This window comes from Manis pentadactyla, chromosome 9 (assembly GCF_030020395.1).
Source record: "Manis pentadactyla isolate mManPen7 chromosome 9, mManPen7.hap1, whole genome shotgun sequence".
Classification (NCBI taxonomy): Eukaryota; Metazoa; Chordata; class Mammalia; order Pholidota; family Manidae; genus Manis; species Manis pentadactyla.
Window position 1 is genome coordinate 36,085,447 of NC_080027.1, and position 23,335 is coordinate 36,108,781.

Sequence of the window (23,335 nt, forward strand, 5' to 3'; positions counted from 1 at the left end):
GTTGAGTAATAGCAGTATATTAGCTTGCATTTGGTACTGTTCTGTGAGCTGTTACTTAGGCTTCCTAAAAGATGTTAAGACTTAAAAGTGCAACATTTTTGTAAATTTCAAATCTAGAAGTGTAGGGGAAAAAATGGAAACTTGAGCAGTACGTTTTAACTAGGATTAATTAAACTAGATCCAGAGCTGTTTTTTAGTTTGAGTATTAAAAATGTTTTGTGTTGTGACTTGGTTTGCTCAAAAAATTGATGTATTTGCTAGGTACTAAAACTTGGCTCTGTAGAATCCTCAAGGAAAGTTACTTAGAAGAACTGTTTCTCAAATAATGATTATGTCTTCAGTAAAGCACCACTTTTTTCTAATTTTCAATGAAAGTTATCCTCAAATGCATTTATATACTTCCCAGACTTCCTAAGTTGAGCCAATAGAAAAGGGTTTGCCCTTTCTTGATGAGCTGAGGTTCTTCCTCTGGTTATCAGATTTTTCTTTTTTTTTCTGCGTGTCAGGGTCTTCAGGTCTGTCATGGTGTGGAGTATTCTTTGCCCCTGACTGCTGTCTGACTTTGGACTTCTTTTTTGGGATTTTTTTGTGGGGGGGGTCTCTTCTTGCTGTCACTTTTTGTTGTCATTGGTGTGCTTGTAGTTAACAATTGCTGTCATGTTTTTTTTTTTGTTGATCTGATTAAATAATGATGCTTATTTGGGGCATGATTGAAAGAAAAACATAGTCCATGAGTCTTTGAGTGATGTGTATGGGCCCTTGTACTTAAGTTTTGTAACTTTCAGCTGTTCGGCGCTTTGTAAAGTATCTGGTTCTAGACTGTGTATCAGAATATTTAGATATTTTGCAGTGGTGGGTGGAATCTGAGAAATAGGGTGAAAGTGTGTACTTTTATATCTGGCCTTCCTGTGTCTAATTAGGACCCCATCACTGGGATACCTATGCTGATACTGGTGGCCCATTGGAGGGAGCTACTGACAGTATTCTCCACTCCTTGCTACTTATTTGCCTTTTTTCATTCTACTTCCTTATCGCTTTCTCTTTTTATCTGGTCTTTGTTCTCAATGCTTTATTTATTTATTATCTTATGTAGGTTTTGGGGGTAATAATACAGACTTTGATATGATAAGCCTTGCTAGGAGCATTAAGGCTTAAAAAGCTGGTGACATGTTTTGAAAGTTTTAGCATTAGTTATTTAGAATAATTACCACTACTTAACTGAATTTGTTTTTTTAAACCCCGTACAGTTATTTTCATAAGATCTGCAGTGTTGTTTCTTGTGGCAGTTGACCAGTAGTAACTGTGGCAATGATGTTCAGCCGTTAAGCTTTCTCCGCCCTCTCCCCCTCCCTCTCGCCACCCTTGTTTCCTTTGGATTTTTCACTTCCTTTCTTTGTTTACTGCTCTCATGCTCAAAGTTGCCTGCATTCATGTGGAATAAATGATTCATGTCCATAATTCTTGGCTCCTGGGAGATAAAAATTTTCTGCGTTAATGTTATTGATTGTATTTCATTCGTTCTGTATGAAGTGCTGTGTACAGCACCTACCTCCAGGCATGTAGCTCCCAGAGTAGGTACACATTTGAATACTTTCTGAGACTTCTAATTTATAGTTTGAACATTTAATCAGTCTATATAGTAAGACCAGTTGTTGACTGGATACTTTGTATAGTAGCCAGAATACTTGAATCCAACCTTTTGAGGAAGGAAAGGGCAAATTTGGGGGGCCCCTGGTAAGGCTCTAAGACATTTTATATTCCATCAGTGATAGGTAGATTTAGCAGAGACTAAATGTGTGTACATGAATTTATTATACTGATTTCAAAACCAAAATCTTTGTGTTAAACACACTAGTCTGCCTTTGCAGTTTCTGTTAACTTACACTCCCTCCACCCCCACCCTGCAGCATTTTTATGCTGCATGTAACCTTTTGCCTACATCCCTAGTCAAAATGAGGGATGCATAACCTTGAAGAAGTTGCTGGGTCACTTCAGTCCTGCTAGCAACAGCTTTTGTGGTTCACTAATGGAAATAGCTCAGACTTTGGAGCGGAAGAATTGAATTGGGCGCCTCAGTAATGGATGGATTTGCTGCTCAGAATCTTCCTCAAGACAAAGGAGTGCACTGCCTGTGCCACGTACATTGCACTGTGCTATCAGCTTAATGAGAGACTTCCTAAAAATTGTTTCTGGCTTTTTTGTGTTTTCTTTTTTCAGTCCCTATATGTCAACCTTAATTTTTCTCCTGTTTGGTAGTCTGTTACGATTGAGGGTCTCATTCCAAAATAACTGAACTTCAGGTTGATCTACACAACTTTAGGTTGTGTATTCCCTTAGCAATGTGCACAAGATCATTATGCATTAGCCTCGAGTGAGAGTATGTGTGTGTATATGTTAAATCACTACCAGTGTATTAGAGAAGTGGGTTGAAGAAACAGCACCAGAGAGAGACCTGAAGACCTAGGTTCTAGTACTGGCTCTGCCACTCACTAGTGTTACTTTTGGCAATTCATTAAATTTCTCTGGGCCTCAGTTCCCTTATCTTTGGAATGAGGAGATTGGACTGGATAATGTCTAAGTCAGTTCCTGATTTAAAATTCTCTGTGCTTCTGTGCATAGGAAAACACGTTGATATCTCAGTAGCCTTATTTGGGGATTAGGGAGGGATTTGATAAAGGCCCACTCTTAGTGCTGGCTTAGTAGTATAATAAAATGTATGTTCTTGGAGTTGTTTCATATACAAATATACTAGAAAAAGTGGTTTTTCTTTTTCTTCCAGGACAGTGGCTTTGTGCATATTCATACGCCAATAATCACATCCAATGACTGTGAGGGGGCTGGAGAACTTTTTCAAATTGAAGTAAGTTGTACATCCCATCTTAAAGGGTATATATATTGCTCTCTGATATTTTTCATCCAAGGGTTTGTTTTAAATTTAGTAAGAGTTGTATAGATAGACCATGACCAGTACCAGAAATTTTGTTAATAGTAATCCTTAAAAAAACACAAAGAAAATTCAAACTTCTCTGACTTCCTGTCCTGCCAGCTGGATTACTTACACTGGGCCTGAAAGGAGTGAATTTTTAATGTAGTGCTCCGTTTGCTGTTCTTACATAGGCATGGATTGGTTAGCTAGAGGAATTTGAGAAGATTTTTAATGTAGATTCTAAGATTTCTTTTGTGCAAATTCAATCCCCAGTTAATATTTTTGGATATAAGTCATACTTTTTTTTTTTGAGAGGACATCTCTCATATTTATTGATCAAATGGTTGTTAACAATAAAATTCTGTATAGGGGACTCAATGCACAGTCATTAATCAACCCCAAGCCTAATTCTCAACAGTCTCCAATCTTCTGAAGCATAACAAACAAGTTCTTACATGGTGAACAAGGTCTTACATAGTGAATAAGTTCTTACATGGTGAACAGTACAAGGGCAGCCATCACAGAAACTTTTGGTTTTGATCACGCATCATGAACTATAAATAATCAAGTCAGGTATGATTATTCGTTTGATTTTTATACTTGATTTATATGTGAGTCCCACATTTTTCCCTTATTATTATTATTATTTTTTTAAATAAAATGCTGAAGTGGTAGGTAGATGCAAGATAAAGGTAGAAAACATAATTTAGTGCTGTAAGAGAGCAAATGTAGATGATCAGGTCTGTGCCTATAGACTAAGTATTAATCCAAGCTAGACAAGGGCAACAAAACATCCACGGATGCAGAAGATTTCTCTCAAAACGGGGGGGTGAGGTTCTAAGCCTCCCCTCTGTTGGTCCCCAATTTCTCTCCTGATGGCCCCCCTGCGACTGTGCCTGTCTTAGGTTGTTCCTCCCTTCAGGAATCTTACCCATCTCAGGCTAACCAGTCATCTTCCGGGGCCATACAGGGAAATGTAAAGTTGGTAAGTGAGAGAGAAGCAATATTGTTTGAAAAGGTTAGCTTTTTACTTCTTTGCAGATTTATGCCCTGTGGCTCCTATGCCCAGCATTTGTCTTGAGGTATCTTTACCACTTGGAAGAATTGTGATACTTGGTAATTTTCGATATGGGGCACTAATTCTTCTAAAGGGTTGTAATTAGGAAGGAAGAAGAAAAGCTATAGAAGTAGCAGGCGGCAGAAAACATGGGAAGATTGATTATTTCTTTGACATATCTTTTTGTAGGGTAAGATAAGCGTGTATAGGTTTTAAACTACTAATTAAATTGCACACATACATTAACATAATAGGAATACAGCTACATAACCAAAGCAGACCTACAATTACCAGCCATATCCAGTGAAACCAAGAAAACCAGTTAGGTACCGTAGGTATTTGTGAAAACTTATCAATGATATGATGGATATTGTCTAGCTGAATTTGAATAGTTTGAGAAAAACCAGACAAATTTAAACAACACATTCCTGGGAACTGTTCACATCCCATGTGTTCTTTTAACAGTAGATAGTCTATAGTTGCATGATTTTGGAGCACTGTAAGTCATATTTTGAAAGGTAAGTTTAAAATAGAAAAATACACATGTAAATATTTTATTTTTCAAAGTCTTTAAAAACCACATTTTTTTCGTAAGAAATTATTATGTTCTGTACACCTCGTGAAGGCTTTTATTTTAATTCTTTGCTCAGCAACCATTTATTCAAGCTCCTTATATATGCCAAGCATTGTCCGCCTGCTTTTCTTGCAGGCAATTTAAAAGTTAAAAGTTTTTCTTATTTGTAGGCAGTTGAAAGCCTTCCATTTACCAATTTGACAGCCTATTTAAAATCATTGGCCAGTCGTATAATAATGGGCAGAGAGAAATGTATGTTGATGAGTGGTACTTTTTGTTTTTCTTTAATTTGTTCACTGATTTCTATATCTGTAAGAAGTCAAGATTCTTATTTATACATTTGGGAGATTCCATCAAAAGATAAGACCTGTATATAACTGTTCTCTCTGATTCAGTATGTTCTGACTCTTGATAATGATGCTTCCTCTTCATACTATTGAACAAAGTATTCACTGGGAGAAGTCCTGATAGACTGAAGTCATTATTCAAAATAGTAATCATGCTGCCTTTCTTGACATATAGCTTGAAGAAATCTTCGTGATGGGCAGCCTTCTGCAAAAAGCAGAATTAAAAAAAATGCTTTGTTGAATGTTTAAAGTGGTAGTGTTAGCATCTGTATAAATGAGTTCAGAGAAGGCAGCAAATGACAAAATAACAATGTACCAATTGTAAAAAACATTCTCTTCTAGACATTTATGTTATTTTCTCTTTGCACTGTAATATTGTCTTCTGAATATTGAAGTAAAGAAAAATTGCCCATCTTACATATAGTTCATAATCCCTTAATCTAAACCATGAATATTAAAAAGTAAATGACAGGAAGGAAAGATATAACTTAAAGAAGTTTTTACAAATAAGGGAATTATTAAAGAGACTCAAACAAGTAAAAAAAAACTTTAACAAACTTAAATAACAGTGTTTTTAGAGGTAACTGCTTTGGTATTAGGGAAATCCCAAAAGTAAGGCTAAATAATTACAATATGAATATTTTGGCCTCTGAACAACACAAGGCAGGTTACTAGATAAGTAAAAATACATAAGAAAGGAAAAAAGGTACATTTCTGCAACTGAACAAATGAAAAGTGTTTTATGTTTGCAGTATTTCAGGGCCAGTTGAGAAATTTCATGTTGTGGAATTAGACTTGCCTATTCAGAGTACCAGAAAGAGATACTCTTGAATCCCTTGATCCTAGGCTCCTGCATTCAGGGTCTATCAGGTTTCAGCAGTCTGTGCTTTTGTGCTGTGACCTGCTACCTTTGTTGCTTTCGAAAGTTCAGCACATAAGACTTGACTTCTGCCCCTGCCAACCTCTGCCCTTTGAAAATTGTGCATCTTCTCTATCTACAATAGCCAGGATATGGAAGCAACCTAAGTGTCTATCAGTAGATGAATGGATAAAGAAGATGTGGTACATATACACAATGGAATACTATTCAGCCATAAGAAACAAACAAATCCTACCATTTGCAACAACATGGATGGAGCTAGAGGGTATTATGCTCAATGAAATAAGTCAGGCAGAGAAAGACAAATACCAAATGATTTCCCTCATTTTTGGAGTATAACAATGAAGCAAAACTGAAGGAACAAAATAGCAGCAAACTCACAGACTCTAAGAAGGGACTAGTGGTTACCAAAGGGGAGGGGTCAGGGAGGGCAGGTAGGGAGGGAGGGAGAAGAGATTGTGGGGTATCATGATTGGTGCACATAGTGTGTATGGGGTCATGGGGAAGACAGTATAGCTCAGAGAAGACAAATAGGGACTGTGGCATCTTACTACAGTGATGGACAGTGACTGCAATGGGGCATAGGGGGGGACTTGATAATAAGGGTAAATTTAATAACCACATTGATTTTCTTGTGAAACCTCATTAGAGTGTATATCAATGATAACCTTAATAAAAAAAAAGAAAGAAAGAAAATAGTACTTCTTATTCCCACCTCATCTCTGTACCTCCAGGCTTCAGTGCATTCATATCCCCCGCCTGCATGTAGAGGCGTAGGGGTTTGAATCTTGGCATCCTGCTGTTGGGAGGAAATGGAGTTTCATATTTAAATTCTTGCTTCTCTTAATAGTGCTCTTTTTTGTTCTGACAACAATGAAGTGTCAGTAACTATTTAAAGATAAGGATGCCTAACACACACTCAGGTTTGAGGACAGCAGTAAAAAGCCACCTTGAAGAGCACAGTAAGAACACACACTTCTGCGCAGCTGAGAAGTGAATGCATGTCCCATCGTGTTTGTTTTCTTTTCCCTCATTTCTAGTTCCTGCTTTAAGACTTTAGATATTTATTAAGGTTTGGGGACTACTGAATACATATGTAGGAAGTTGCATTCAAGGCATTCATTTGTTACTCAGCAGACAGTTGGTACCATCTGTGTTTGAGATGCTTGCTAGGTGTTAGAAGGGTTATAAAGATGTAGTTGAAGTTCTGGCCTGTAAAGCTGGTGAGTTGGCAGGGGCCGATAGAGGAAAGAGCATGTTTTTCACTTACTCTTCATGTTACTTATCTTACTTAAAATATACCTTGATTGTACACTTTTTCCTTTTTGTCTTAAGGCCTAGTTAAGTTTCCACAATTATGTTTGTTCTTTATAATTCTGGAGTTAAGTAGTTTGTCTGTGAGAAGATGAAAGAGATAAAAGGCAAAAATTAGAGATTGTGACAAAAACTAGATGTTGATGGGAAATAAGGTGAAACTGCTTTACTTCGATTTATTTATTTGAGGATACAGTATTATCATTATACATGGTATGGAATCTTGAGGAAAAGTTTATCAGTGAGGATTGAGTTGGTGAGAAAAGTCTCAAAATGAATATGTGCCTTGAGTGTACCACGGTTTTTAGTATGTCCACAGGGTCATGCAGCCATTGCTACCATCTAATTTTGGAGCATGTCCATCACCCCAAAATGAAACCTGCTACCCAATGGTAGTCTGTTCCCATTCCCACCCTCAGCTCTAGGTAACCAGTAAACTACTCTATAGATTTACCTCTTCATATAAATAGAATCATACAATATATGGTCTTTTGTTTCCGTCTTTGTTCACTTAGCACAAAATTTCTGAGGTTCATCCATGTTATAGACTATATCAGTACTTCATTCCTTTTTATATTCAACTAATACTCTATTATGTAAATGTACAACATTTTGTTTATTCACTTGACAGTTAATGGATATTTAGATTGTTTCCATCTTTTGGGTGTTATGAATAATGCTACTGTGAACATTTGTGAAAAACATTTGGGTGCACATAAGATTTCATGTCTCTTGGGTGCATCTCTCTGTCTCTTGTGTTGAGAAACTATCAAACCATTTTCCAAAGTGGCTGCACTATTTTACATTCCCACCAACAATATGTGAGGGTTCCAGTTTTTCTCATTGCCAATACTTAATATTGCCCTTCTTTTTTATTATAGCTCCACTAGAGGATGTAAAGTTGTATCCCATTGTGGATTTTATTTCTTCTTTTGAATATTTATATATATAAATATGTAATTTAAGCTTTTAATTATACCTGTACTATGTCCAAGTGTGATGGATAAATGGTCACACATTATTAAATTAAATTAGGCTGAGAAAATCTAACAGTAGTACTTCATATGATAGGAACACTAACCAAGGCTAGAATTTAAATACTTTTAAAATGATGAATGAACTGAAAGTTTAAGGCTATTAAGTGGAACCCAAGGAGATGTAATTTTATATCTGAACTGCATACTGTGGGGAATCATACTGAGGTTATTCACAATACCATACAACCATCCACACTATTTCCAAAACTTTTTCATCACCCCAACAGAGACTCCATAGCAGAAACTCCCCGTGCCCTTTATCCCCAACCTCTCGTAACCTCTAATCTACTTTTTGTCTTTATGGATTTCCCTGTTTCGGATATTTTATATAAATGGAATCAAATAATATGTGGCCTTTGTGCCTGGCTTCTATTGTAGCATATATCTGAATTTCATTTCTTTTTATGATTGAATAATATAATACTGTATGGATATACCACAGTTTGTTTAACCATTCATTGATTGTTGGACATTGGGTCATCTCTACCTTTGGCTATTGTGAATAATGCCATTGTGAATGTATAAGTTTTTTGTTTGAATACCTGTTTTCATTCTTTTGAGTATATACATCAGAATGGAGTTGCTGGGTCACATGGTTATTCTGTGTTCAATTTACTGAGGAGCCACCAAATAATTTTCCACAGTGGCTGTACTGTGTTACATTCCCACCAGCAATGAGGGTTCCACTTTCACTGCATCCTCACTTGCTTGTCCTTTTCAGTTTCTTTATATTAAAAGCCATCCCAGTGGATGTGAGGTGGTAGCACACTGGTTTTGATTTGCACTTCCCTAATGACTTTAGGATGTTGAACATCTTTTGGTGTGCCTATTGGCCATTTGTATATCTTTCTTGGAGAAATATCTATTTAAGTCCTTTGCCCATTCTCAATTGACTTCCTTGGCTTTTTTGTTGTTGAGTTGCAAGAGTTCTTTATCTGTTCTGTATACAAGTCTGTCCTTCTCCTGCTCCTCCAGCAGTGTGAAGCCTCTGATGTCACCCCTCAGGGGGCACAACCGCAGGTATGCCCACAATCACCCAGAGAAGGCGTTGGCTCTGACAGGGCTCTTTTTGGCTGTCTCTTTTCCAGACCACACCCAGTTCTTTAACCACTAACTGCAGTCTGATTGCTCTGTTTTCGATAATGTTTTGGGGATATAGATTGCTTCACAGACTGATCCAATCAAATTCAGGCTCCTTGAAAGGTATACTTTCCAAGCGCAGTATTTGAAATTTCTTCCGACCCCAACAGGTCTCTTCCCAGCCACCTCTTCCCCAATTTCTCTCCAGCAAACTAGCAGGTGTACAGCTTAGCCTTTCTAGTGTGTCTGTCACTCTCCTCCGAACTGCTTGTCACCCCAACCACTGTCTCCAGGCATCCCCTTAGGTTTGAACTTCTCCACACCCTGTTGCAAATGAGGTCAGTTCCTTTGGGGAGAGATTTGAAAGTCTGTTTTATGGCTTGCTTTTACCCCCAGGCAAAATATCTGAACAAAGTTCTGGTGCTAGAGGTAGGGACATGGACACTTCTCTCTAAGTGACATCCTAATTTTGGAGCTGAGTGCTCAACTGCAGCCCCAGGTTTCCTAGGCTTGCCTCTTCTAGGATGGAAGCCTCACCCCATGTGCCAGAGCAAAAGAAATCAAGGCCTAGTATTCTCAGCAGTGCCCTGTCCAAGGTAGAGCAGGGACTGGGCAGAAGAAGGGAGCCACCGCTTCTGGACTCCACTCACCCAGAACTTAGCTTCAGCAGCAAGTGACTATGGATAAGATGAGGAATAATGGAGTGCAGCCCCTCTGCTAAGATGGTCCTCTGACTTGGAGCTGAGGGTCAGACAGCACTGTGTCCTTGGCTGTGCCGGTCTGTGGAGTGGAGTTTCTGCCCAGGTGAGCTGTGATGGGGAAGGATGGAAGAGGACTGTCATTCAGACATTACAGACGTGCCTTGTTCTTACCAAGTTTTAAGCAGATTTTCTTTAGTAGATGTTTCTTCCTTTGTCGTATGCCCTTGGGACCATTTCCAGAGTTTTTCAATGGCTGGGGTGGGGGTGGGGATTCCTTCGGTTTTTTTTAACTTTTACCGGTTTCACTGAGGAGTGGGTCTGTGAAACTCCCCACACTGTCAAGCCAGAAGTGAAGGGAAAAGAAAAGAGCAGGATAGTCACGTTGGGACTACTTTTTACTACCACAATCCTCAGTTTCCTCACTAGTAAAATGTGAACACTGTGCTGATAAAGAAAGAAAATGCCACACTAGATTACAAGAAGCAGATCTGTTTTCAAGGGCACTGAGAAGAGATCAGACCTGACAGCTGGCGTGCTCCCACCCATATTGTGTTTTTGCCGCTTCCACTGTGAAGTGAGGATATTGTAAATCAACAACATGGTTAAAAAAAAAATCTCTCAGATTGTGAACTGATACAGCTTGCCACTGTTTCCTATTCAGAAGGCTGAGCTATTTCTTCCATCCTGTGGTGTTCCCCAAATGGGGTGCATTCTTGAAAGGATCTAATCCCATAGCCACACAGGACTAAAATTGCACTATTTGGTTCATACTGTAAATATTTGTTAAGCCTCCTTTTTTATGAAAAATACTGTGTCAGTGCTGTTTGATTTATAAAGTTATTTCTGTTTTGCCCCTCAGCAACATGAATTTGCAAGATATTTTTATATGGGAAAAACAAACTCCTACAATAAAACATGTCTCCAAAATAATGTGAATTTAAAAGCTAGCCATGTGAAAAGATTGCAATATTACAAGAATATATTTCAAGTCAAATCATTAAGAATATCTTAAAAATACTATAAAACCTGAATCTATGCTGGGGTTCATATTTTAAAATCATTTAAATTTTATTCAGATGCCAACATTTTAACCTATGGATATAGATCAGACTAATAACATCTCACATTTGTCAGGTATGTTAAGTCAACTAATATTTGTATAGTAGTTTACTGTCATATATGTTATTTCACTGGTGTCTTTTATGTTAGGCCACTAAACAGGGTTTCTAAAAGGAGTAATTTTATTAGCTTTAAGTAATCCAGGCAGAAAAATAGAAATAGCATTTCTTGCATACCAAGTATATTTCAGGCACCATATCAAGTTCCTTTCCATGTATTATATAATGTTTTCAGCAACACTTTGAAGTAGGAATTAGTTTACCTTCAGAAGGAAGGCAGAAACCATGTGTCTCTTGTATGTTGTTGTATAATACCTGACACATTCCCTGGCACATGGTAATTGCTCCATAAATATTGAATTAACTAATACCTTTTTTTTTTACATGAGGAAATGATGCTCAGGTAGAAAACCATATCAAAAAGCCACAGAGTAAGGGACGAAGTTGTAGTTTAAACAAGAAGTGTTTTGCTGTAAAGTAAATGCAGTTTTCATACACTACTGTTTGAAGTTGGCTTTTGAGACAAGGTACCAAAACTGGGACTAAAGTTCTGAGGTTAAAGACTCCTTTTATTAGGTAACTGACAATTGTTAATAATGAGCTCCATACTACAGTATCATATCCTTGCCATTTCTTTTTGACTAATCTTCTAGGACAAACTTTTGTTTTTCTTGGGAAAGGAAAATAACATTTACTGATAACCTACTGTTGGCAAGAACTATGAGTACTGCTGTTTTTTGTATGAATAACCTATTAATAATACTTAACTCATTCTTACTAAGTATATGTGGATATCATAATATAAGCTATGGAGACAGTATAAGGCATACACCAGTACCCCTACCATCCTTAAGAAGTAGAACATTATTAGTACCTTAGATCCCCACTGTGTGTCTTCCCCATTTCCATTTCTCATCTTCCTTCTACTATGCTGATTTTAATTTTGTGCTTATTATTCCCATGCTTTAAAAAAAAAAAACAGTTTTACCCCATGGATGTACCCCAGGGAAAATACTGTTTCGTTTTGCATGGTTTTCAACTTAACAAATGGAATCATACTATTCTTCTGTTATGATTTTTTTTCTCGGTATTATATTCTAACTAAATCAGAATCTTTGGGAAATAGGCTCAAGTGTCAGTATTTCTTAAGGCTCTCTGGCTGATTTCATATGCCTCCAAGGGTGTATACAGAATAGTGGAAGTCCCGTGTTTATAGCTTCAAGCTCTGCTACATAATCCAAATTTTTATAGGAAAGACTGAATTATAACTACCACCAGCAGGGTGTGCTGTTCCACATCCTTGCCAACACCTGATATTTTCAGTCTTAAAAATTTTGCTAGTCTCATGGATAAAAAATGGGATCTTTATGTGATTTTAATTTGCTTTTCTCTGATATCTATTGAGATTGGGAATCTTTTCTTATGGTTATTGGCTACTCATTTCCTCTTCTGCAGTATTTTCTATTGTGGTGTCTTTTCATATCAGTGCTTTTATGTTCTGGATAATATTAATCCTTTGTTGAGTATATTTTGTAGATCTTTGCTCCCAGTTTGTGGCTTGCCTTTTCTCTTTCTTTATACTGTCTTTTGATAAACATGGTTCTTAGTTTTAATGTAATCATTTTTCCATCTTTTTATGGTTTGTGCTTTTGTATTTTAAGAAATCCTTTCTATGTTATCTCCTAAAAGTTTTATAGTTTGTGCATTACATATATATGTCTTTAATCTATATGGAATTGAATTTTAAGTATGTTGAAAGAGTTCAGTTTTTTTCTAAAGTGGAGAACTAATTATTTCAGTACTGTTTATTGAAAGGTACATTTCTTTAACTGATCACAACTGCCAGCTCTATCATAAATCAAATTTCCATATTCTATTTCTGTGGGCTTTATTCTATTCCATTGCTTTGTCAAAATATCCCTGTGACAGTACCTCACTCTCTCAGTTGGTGTAGCTCTTTGATAAGTCTTAATAAGTAGTAAGGCAAATCCTTCCACCTTATTTTAGGAGTTTCTTGACCATTCTTGTTCCTTTTCTCTTCCATATAAACTTGTAAATAATCTTGAAAGCTCCATAAAACCTTGTTTGGCCTTGATTTGTGTAACATTGATTCTATAGATCAATTTGAAAAAACTGGTATCTCCATGGGCTTGAGTGTTTTATCCCTACATATGCTTAATCACTCCATGTATTTGGAAGTTCTTTAATATTTTTCAAGGAAGTTGAATCATTTCCTTTACAAAGATCACACACACCTTTGCTACATTTATTCCTATGCATTTTATATTTTGTGGTATTATAAATATATCCTGTATCTTTGGAAAGAGTGTATTTTTCAGTTACTGAATACAGCATTCAATATATGTGTTTTAGAACAAAAATTACCAATTCTAAGTACAAATCTGTAGTATGCTTACTGATACTTAGTCTTCCTTCTCTGCCATTTACTGGTGTGTTAAAATCCTCTAGCATATTTTTTAATTTTTCCTCATAGTGTTTGCATTATGTTTCAGGTTATGTTACTGAATATACACAAATTTAGAATCACTTCTTGGTGAAACCAACCTTTATGTAGTGGCCTTCTTTCTTTCTAGCACTACTTTTTGCCTTATGGTCTGTATTGTTTGGTCTGTCTTTAAAGATACCAACGTAAGTTTGATCGGTATTTGGCATGGTTTTTTACTGTCATCCATCCTTTTGCTTTCAGTCTTTGTCTTATATTTTCAGTATGTATCTTGGAAACAGCATATAGCTCATAATTTTTTAAAAATTGAATCACTAAGTCTTTGCCCTTTTTACTGTTTAATTTAGTCCACTAGTATTTATTGTGGTTGCTTATGCATTTGTACTTTTTAAACCCATTTTACTTTGTGCCTTTTGCCTTTTTTTCTTTGAAAGAATCCCTTTTTTGCCTTCTTTTGAACAAATTAAGTTTTTCCTCACCTTTTCCCCCCACTAGAGGAGAAGGGATAGTTTAGGGCAGTGAATCTTAATCTTGACTGCATATTGAGTACACCTAGGAATATTAAAAAATATGAATGCCTGGACTTTGTCTCCCAAAATTCAGATTAATTGGTCTATAGTACAACCTGGCATGGGGAATTTTTAGAACTTACCCAGTGCTTCTGATACATAGTCACTATTGAAAGCTACTGTCCTTGGAGAAACTCTTAAATATATGACATCAAATGTAGACAAAGGCTTTAAAAGCTAGGTGATATGACCAACACCCTTTTTTCCCCATATGTATAGCTGCTTTGCCTCTACCAACTAGACTTCCCTAGCTGGATCAATTTTTTTCTGCTTTTTACTATTATGTACAAATTTGTATTATGTCATATGTTGAAGATTTTTAATTAAAAGTTCATTTTTAAATTAAAATGAGATAGTCCTCAAGAAATCTTTCTTTATCCAGACATTAAGCTGACACATGGAATTGTAGAAAGAATAACTAAATATTTAATTGGGTTTTATAAGGATAATTATACAGAATAATTTATACAGTATTATTAAATGTCAAATGTAGTTCGCATTTTGTAAGTATGAAAGTTTTCTAACAAGGAGAAATTGGTGCTAGAGTGATCAAAGATGCTCAAGGGCAAAGTAAGCAGTTTGTAACCCTTTTTGATATTACTTTATTTTTGTCCCCAGCTTTGCCTTTCACATTCTCTCCTAAATAACCATGATTCATCACAGGTTCTTTCCAAAAAGTTAAATTGGTATAGGAGTTTGAGGAAGGGAAAGGCCCATAGTAAGAAACAAGTATATAGGGTGAATATTGATGCCCATCACTTATCCAGTACAATAATTAATTCTTTTTCTCAATTAATATTGAGTACATGACATGTCCTGCAAATGTAGTGATGAAAAAGTTGACAGAAGTTTTTTTCTGGAGAATGTATATCCTTGAGGAAAGGGAGACACAATAATAAAATATATAATATGTTAGGTATCATGGTGACTAAACTAGCTCCCTAGTATACTCTGCTTCCCAGTATTGCTACCCTTTTATTGTCCCCTCCCACCCTTCATTTGGGCTGGTACTATAACCAGTAAAGCAAAGTAGAAACGAAACTGCCTTAGCTAGGTCAGAACCAAAACTGTTTCTGCCTTTGGTCTTTTGGGATGTTAGCTCTGGAGGGAGCCAGCATCTGTATAAGGCTGACTAACATGAGACCATCATGCTCTGAGCTAGCTTGAGCTAGTTGTGTGGGAAGGCTAAGTGGTGAGACAAAGATTCCTGGCCAGCACCCAGCTATTTGAGCACTCCCAGCTAAGGCACCAGGCTTGCAGTTGAAGAAGTAATCTTGGGTGTCTTGTTCAGTTGAGCCTTCAGATACTTCAGTCCCAGCAGCTATTTGGCTATAACCACATGAGAGACCCCAAGAAGAACCATCCAGGCAACCCACAGAATCATTAAAGGTAGCAATAGATGGTTATATTAAGCTAAGTTTTAGAGTGGTATGTTACTCAGCAATAGGTAATCAGAACGGATGGTGATGAGTACTGTGGAGAAAAGTAAAGTGGGAAAAAGAGGTTAGGGAGTGCCAGAGAGAGATTCAGGTTTATAGGAGGTCAGGAAAAGCCTCACTGAGGAGATACTCAAGCAAAAGCATGATGGATGTGAGGGATTGATAATATTGATGCCAGGGGAAAGAACACTATAATCAGAAGGAACAGCAAGTACGAAGGCCCTGTGGTGGGAGCTGCCTGAAGTTTTCAGGAAGTAACCAGGAAGGCCAGTGTGGATGGAGCAAAGTGAGCTGGAAGGACGGTGAGAGTTGAAGTCTGGTATTAGGGGTTGGGAGTTAGGTGCAGATAGTGTAGGGCTGTGATATTCAACTGTATAAGAGGTAACACTCTTTTTTTTTTTTTTACAATATTTTGTACAATATTGTACAGTTTTTTTACAATATATTGTAATAGTCCCCGTTTTTTCTCCCTGAATGAAATCTAGGTAAGCTTTTTATGTACATAATTTAAAAAAGAAACTAATACAGTGATCCCAACTTAATGTAAAAAGACATAGATGAAAGTAATTAGTGAATTTCATACGTGAATGCTGTGGTATGACAGGTGTAGAATATAATATAGTATCCTTTATATAAGTTGCTGGCTCTGAGAACGATAAATTAAGACAAACAAATATATTGGTGACTTAGATACTATGAACAGTATTGCTAATAGTGATGGGATTTTGTAGATTGGTGAGTAATGCTTGACAGAGTTCTATACCAGACAAAATGCAGCATTTCCTTAATTTACATGGAGGATACATTCTGGAAAATTCAGAGTGTATTGGAAAAACAAAATACACATAATTCATATGAATGTTCCCTGGAATATTTGAAATTCTGGTAGTACCCACTAAACTCCAATACCTCTCCTGATCATTGTGATGATCAGAAACATTGCCTCTAGAAACCTCAGATACAGGATTCTGAAGGCCACTGTAAGAACTTAAACTCTGAGTGATATGGGAAGTGGTTGGAGTGTTCTAAGCACAGGAGTAACGTGAATCACTCATGTCTTAATGAGACCATTCTGGCTGCTGTAGGGAGAACAAATGGTGAACAGTAAGTAAAGAAGAAGAAAAACCAGTTACAAGTCTCTAATTGAGGTGGACAGATGATAGTGGTTTAGGCCAGAGTTGAAATAGTAGATCCTGAAATGTGGTTGGACTCTGGGCATAGTTAGAAAGTAGTTTATCTATGTCAGTACTAGGGCACATTTCTCTGGGGGGGGGTTTTTTTTTTCATTATCATCTCTACTCTGGCCTCTTTTCCCAGAAATAGTTATGTTGACTAGTTCACCTCTGCTAAAGACATTTGAACTTTTAATATTGAGAGGATTATTTTTCTACAAATGGTTGTTTCCATTGCTAATTAAAGTATTAAGTAGTTTTCCTTTTTTTCCTTACATGAACTTTCATGTCTCTAAATCCAGACATTAGAATTCAGTTGTGCTCATAAACGAAAAGAAAATGTCAGCTTCATAAACACTAGAAAGCCTTTTGAGCTTACACTCATTAGGTCCAGTGTCATTTAATTGTTTTGAGGAATGGTTTTTTATTGGAAATTGGACATTTATTTTATAGATGCCATCCTTGAAGGAAGCATTTCATGGCATTGTTGACTTTAGGAGACACTTTGATCTCCAGAAATGATATGAATCTTTTTTGGGTAAGTTTTGAATAGCATCAAAATGATGACATATATATCAACATGCCTTATAATAATAGTCTGTCCTTAAGCACCATAGCCAGAAGTGAAGGATGAATAAGCCTCTGCTCCAAGTATCAGCAACTTGGCTCTGCTCCACACAACTGCAAGAAAACACATTGTCTTAGTAATTGTTGGTTAGATTCAACTTTTATATTTAGAGGAGGTATGGGAGATACGGGACTAGCTATTGTAGGAGATTTGATAAGGATGTGAGATGCTTAGTGCAGTTTTGTTCTGTAAATATTTATTGAATATCTGCTGTGTTTAGTGGTAGCCAAATCCTATAGAGGGGACAAAAGAAATACGAAACAGCCCCTGCCAAGAAGGAGCTTAATTCCAGCTGAGGGAATGGGTACATGCAAAGTTGAGTACCATTATAAGGCAGTTTTAATTTGATTAAAAAACAGATATTATTAAGTGATAATAGATTTGCAAAGCATCATTTTTCATGGGGAAAGGAGCAGGTACATTCCCGGGGTAAAATACAGCATAAGCAAGCACTCAGGGTAAGAATGACTAAGGCAGAATGGGAAACAAGAACAATGAGGTTTGAAGAGCATTATCAATGTTTTTCTACTTTAGAGTGTTTTTAGTGGAGAATGATGGGAAACGAGCCTGGAAAGGTAAGGTAGGTTAGGACAGAGGAGAGAATGCGCCACGGAACCAGTGAGTATTTGTAAGCATAGGAAAGATGCTATGAAAACAGCAAGAATAGTTCAGAAGAGAGAGGGAAAAGAAAAGAGGAGGTCATAGGTCATTTGCATAAAATCTAGATACAAATTGATATGCTCCAGGTGCTGGTACCAATGGTAAAAATAGAAAGGAGAAAACAAAAGAAAAGTTTTCAGGTGTTAAAAATGAAGAAAAGGTTTACAACCAATGCTTTTGTGATCAGAAAGGGCTAAAAGGGAAATTTTTCAGATAAGCAATATCCCAAATTCGCCTTTACTACTTGAATATTTCACTCTTACCTCCGCCTCCCCCCAAAAGTTTTTCTTTTATCTCACTAAGTGGGAGGAAACATTCATCTAATTGACATGTACAGGTGGTTTAGGGACTTAACTCTGGACAGATTTCTCATGGAAGGGGCTAGATAATAGGATGAGAGGATAGGTAATGGGCTGGGACCATATCCTATCTATCTTTATAACCCCAGTTTGACAACAGAAAACGTTTGGTATATTTACTCCGATCCTTTTGCATTTGAGGGCAATATTGACTTTTGGCAATTTGCATTGTGTTTCTCTCCTGAAAGAAAAATAAAGCAGCATTGTTTATTCACCTTTTGTTTTGCCCCAGCCTCACCCTCTGATGTTACAGACTCCAGACCCCCTTTCTTTGTTCTTTCCTTGTTCTCTTTTTCTCAGACTGCTCAGCAGGAAAGCAGACTGTTTACAAACAGTCTGAGCTAACAACTTCCTTTCCTGCTGATCAAATAGTTGCCAAAATGAAACCTTTCTCAAGGCTGCGAGTGGGTGTTCCAGTTAGTGGGTGTTCTGGAATGTAAATGGATCCTTATTTTAAGAAAGATTATTTTTATACTAGAAGTTCAGTGTACACCAAGATACACACATATCTGAAGCAATTGGAAAGTACAGAAACAAAAACTGGACTTACTAGAAATTGTATTAGATCAGTGAAAGACCTACTTCTGTGGCTTGTTAATAACAGGAGAATCTCAAAACTAACTTGAACAGCAAAATAGAATGCAGTTTATTGAGCCTGTTTCCCTTGGCTGTAGTTTTTATATATGAGATGCAGTCTGTTAGCATGCCAGGGCAATTGCTGACCCATGATAGAAAGCCCTTTTGAGACACAAATTGGCAACATAAAACTACCAACCACAACTCTTTGGGATTGTATGATAGATTTAGTTCCTATGTTTTGTTTCATATGATCAGAATTCCATACTTGGGAGACACTAATAAGTTTTTTAAAAAGGCATTTTGAATCCTATAGCATTATTTCTACTGCACAGAAAAAACACAGGGGAGCAACCTGGTTCATTAGGTAGATGACTGTACCAGAAGCTGAGAAATCCTACCAACAGTCTTGCCAAAAACTGGTCTTGTATGACATTTGGGTTAACATTTAACACAACACTTTTAAGCTTGGGAGTTGCTTTTTTTTTTTTTTAATAAAAGGGAAGTTGTATTAAGGTCTTGTATAACCCAAAGGTTCTTTGATTCTTTATTATCTGTATCTCGGAAAGCATAGCCTCTCTATAAGCCCTTAATTGGTGTGGAAAAAGAAAATAGGATATTTACTAGTTATGTGGAGCTTAGAAGATGGTGAGTACTCTCCTTTCCTTTGTGCTTTTTAAAGGAAATTGCAGATTAAACAGGGCAATAGCATGCTGTTTTCAGTTTAGACCTTTTTAGGTTTCTGTGCGTTGCTTCATCTTTATGCATTGTGTTCTCAACTTTTCCTCTCTGGGATTATGAGTAAATAGAATAGGGGGAAGCGAGGAGGTGGGGGTGGGGGCAAAGTAGAAGATAGAGAAAGAGTAAAAGGAGATAAAATAGGAAGTGGGTGCTTCATTAGCTATGGAGGTCAAATTAATTTTCCATTGTTGATTATATTCCTTTCATTCTTGAGTTAACTGCTGCTTACCCTCTCCTTGCTATGTATTTTACATGGAGGCAGAGCCATAGCTGTGTGGGTTTTTCTGTTTCATACCCTTGGGATTTTGAAACTACTCAGCTGTATTTGTTCAACTATGAGAACAGAAAACTGAAGGGCAATTCAGAACACTTAGTATTTTTTTGGAAATCCTCAAAGACATGGAGGATTTTAGATGCACATGATATTGAACTCACTGGGATACACACATTGAAAACTTTGGGATGATTCTGTCTTCCATTTTCTGTCTTCCAGGGGCACAATAACCTAGCAAAAAAAACTTTGTATGTGTTAGAGAAGGCTGGGTTAAATTGTGCTGCTCTATTAAACTTTATATGATCGAGGAAGCATTAGTTGAATCATAGATTATAGTGGGAGGGACTTTAAAATCATCCGTTGTGATTTTCAAATGTTTTTGCTCAAAAGTCCTTTCCAAACAAAATCTTATACCATGACCCAGTATATAAACTGAGCTCCAGATCTGTGGAAGCAACTGCCTGCATGACATTTTTCCCGTGATGTCTAACACACATTCAAACGTACTGTGTCTTAAATATACTCTTGATTTCTTCCCTCCAGAGCTTCTCCCTCAGTCTTTCCCATCTCTCTAAAAGTTACTATTATCCACTCAGCAGCTTACATAAAAAAAATCTAGAAGTGGAACTTAAATCTGTGCTTCCCCTGCCTGTCTTCCTCAACCCCACGTCTAACTTAGCAGTAAATTCTGTTGACTTAGCTCAGCATTAAATCCTCAGTCTCTCCATTTGTTTCCAATGTTACCTGTCTAATATAAGCCACTATCTTTTCTTGCCTTGTGACTAGTCTCCCCACTTACATTCTTGTCCTGCTACTATCTATTCTCCACTCAGGCACTAGTGTAATCTTAATACTCATCATGCCGCAACCCTACTTAAAATGTTTCAGTGGTCACTGTGTTCTTAAAATAAAACCCAAGTTTCTTATCATGATCTACAAAGGCACTACAGTGATCTCACTCCTGCCTACCTCTCCAACCTAATCTTTTAAAATTCTCTCTAATGCTTAATCTCCTCAAGCTACAGTAACCTGCCTTTACTCTGCTAATATATGAAGCTATCTCCTGAGCTCTCCACTGGCTGTTCCTTATGCCTGGAAAATTCTTCCCAGTTCAAATTATAGCAAATACCTTCTCATCCTTCAGATCTGTGCTTTCATGTTGTTGTTCCAAGCAATGCCTTCCTTACTCCCCCTACCCGTGACTCACTTATTCCAACTTTTCATTATTTTGTGTCTTCATTAGTTTGCATGTTCATTTTTTCTTGTCCCATTAAACAATGTAAGCTTTCAATAGGAGCTGTCTTACTCATTGCTCTGTCTCCATGTTCTAGCACAGCACCTGGATGACTGAATGACATATATATACAGGTTATTAGGGAAGTCCATAGTAGGGTCATCTTTCCTAGCCAGGGCACAGAATGGGCTTTTATGGGGGGAGTGCTGTTAGTAGTAAGAAGCTTCATGCAAGCTGAATCTTGAAAGACAAGTAAGAGTTAGCCATGTGAATAGAATAGAGGACTTCTGGGTAGAGACAGCAATGTGCTGTGTACAGAGACCCAGCAGTTAGCAAGAACATTTTGCAGTTAAACATCGCAAGAGTAGACAACATGAGTATGAACTAGAGGGAGAAAGATTTACAAGGTAAATACCAGAAAATGAAGTTTCTTTTATGCTGGTTCAAGGGAATCTATGGGGAAGCATCAAAGGATTTTGTACTGTTTTCAGAGTAATCACATTTTAGTTCTAGAAAGATTATTCTGGCAGGAAGCTTGAGGTTTGATAAGAGATTTTCAGTGTTGGAGACTGTGAGACTACTGCCTGTAATTTATTTGGACATCTTCTATTTATTAAGGCTTGTTTTTAGGCCTTGATTGTGTCAAGAAATTCACTTTGCTTCCTACTGGAGTAGATAGCAGTCTCTGTCTAGGGAATTCATACAGCATTCCCTAGACCTCTTTACACTAAAAAGTTAAATAAGACCCTGAAGAGCTTTTGTTTATCTGAGCTATGATCTACTGATATTTACCATATTAGAAATAAAAGCTGAGAAAAATTTTAAATTTTTATTACTTCATTTAAAATCAGCTACAATAAACTCATTTTAGTATAAATAAAATATTTTTATGACAAATATATTTTCTAAAACAAAAGAATTAGAATAGTGGTATTGTTTTATGTATTTACACATCTTGTTAATGTCTGACTAATATAAGACATCTGTACTGTCTTGTTTGTGTATGCATTCAATCTGTTGTTTTGGTTATAATTGTATTTAGAAAATCTGGCCTTATATAGCTATGTCACTGGTAAAAGGAGTATTGTAATAGCCTTTTCAGATTTATCGTGGCTATTCTTCTTCCATACCATACCACACCTTGGCAAATGGTAGTTTCTTAAAGATTAGTTATAATGTAGAATCTTTAACCCTATCATTGTACTTATCTTTCTGCTGGCTGTTGCTTGTGTCTGGAATACTATAGGCATACGTCAGGGACATTGTGGGTTCAGTTCTTGATCACTACAATAAAGTGAATGTCACAATGAAGTGAGTCAAGTGAATCTTTTGGTTTCTAGTGCACATAAAAGTTCCATTTATATTATACTGTACTCTCTTAAGTGTACAGTAGCATTATTTCTAAAACAACAGTGTACATACCCTAATTTAAAATACTTCATTGTTAAAAATGCTAACCCTCATCTGAGCTTTCAGCAAGTCAGAATGTTTTTGTTGGTAGAGGGTCTTGCCTCACATTTGATGGCTGCTGATTGATCAGGGTGGTGGCAATTAAAGGTTGGGGTGGCTGTGGCAATTTCTTAAAAGAAGACAACAGTGAAATTTGCTGCATTGATTGACTTCTTTTCATTAACACTTTCTATGAGGTATGTGAGGCTGTTTGATAGCATTTCACCCACAGCAGAACTTCTTCAGATTTGGAGTCAGTCCTCTGAAACCCTGCCACTGCTTTATCAACTAAGTGTATATAATATTCTAAATCCTTTGTTGTCATTTCAACAGTCTCTGCTGCATCTTCACTAGGAGCAGATTCTATCTCAAGAAATCACCTTATTTGTTCATGCATAAGAATTGGCTCTTCTTCCGGTCAGTTTTGATCGTGAGATGGCAGCCAGTCAGTCACATCTTCAGGCTTTACTGCTAATTCTAGTTCTCTTGCTATTTCCACCATATCTGCAGTTACTTCCTCCACTGAAGTTTTGAACCTCTCAAAGTCATCCATGAGGGTTACAACCAACTTCTTCCAAACTTCTGTTAATTAATGTTGATATTTTGACCTCTTCCCATGAATCAGAAATGTTCTTAGTGGCTTTGAGAATGATGAACCCTTTTCAAAAGGTTTTTACTTTACTTTTCCCAAATCCAGTAGAAGAATTACCATCCATGGGAACTATCGCTTATGAAA

General features: G+C 36.9%; 1 protein-coding gene across 10 annotated transcripts in view; it reads left to right on the top strand.

The window, feature by feature from the left end:
* Positions 1-23,335, top strand: part of NARS2 (asparaginyl-tRNA synthetase 2, mitochondrial) — a 192,888-nt gene that overhangs the window by 13,856 nt on the left and 155,697 nt on the right. For 8 of the 10 annotated variants that reach the window (XR_008999198.1, XR_008999196.1, XR_008999197.1 and 5 more), the window contains exon 5: positions 2,780-2,860. The exons of 1 other annotated variant lie outside the window; for it this stretch is intronic. Coding sequence is in view for 3 of the 9 variants with exons in the window: in XM_057507194.1 (XP_057363177.1) it covers positions 2,780-2,860 (81 nt within the window). In the remaining 6 variants the exon portion in view is untranslated. Of the gene's footprint in view, positions 1-2,779; positions 2,861-19,463; positions 19,550-23,335 lie in introns of those variants that run through there. One more of the 10 variants, XR_008999201.1, reaches the window with a different exon arrangement.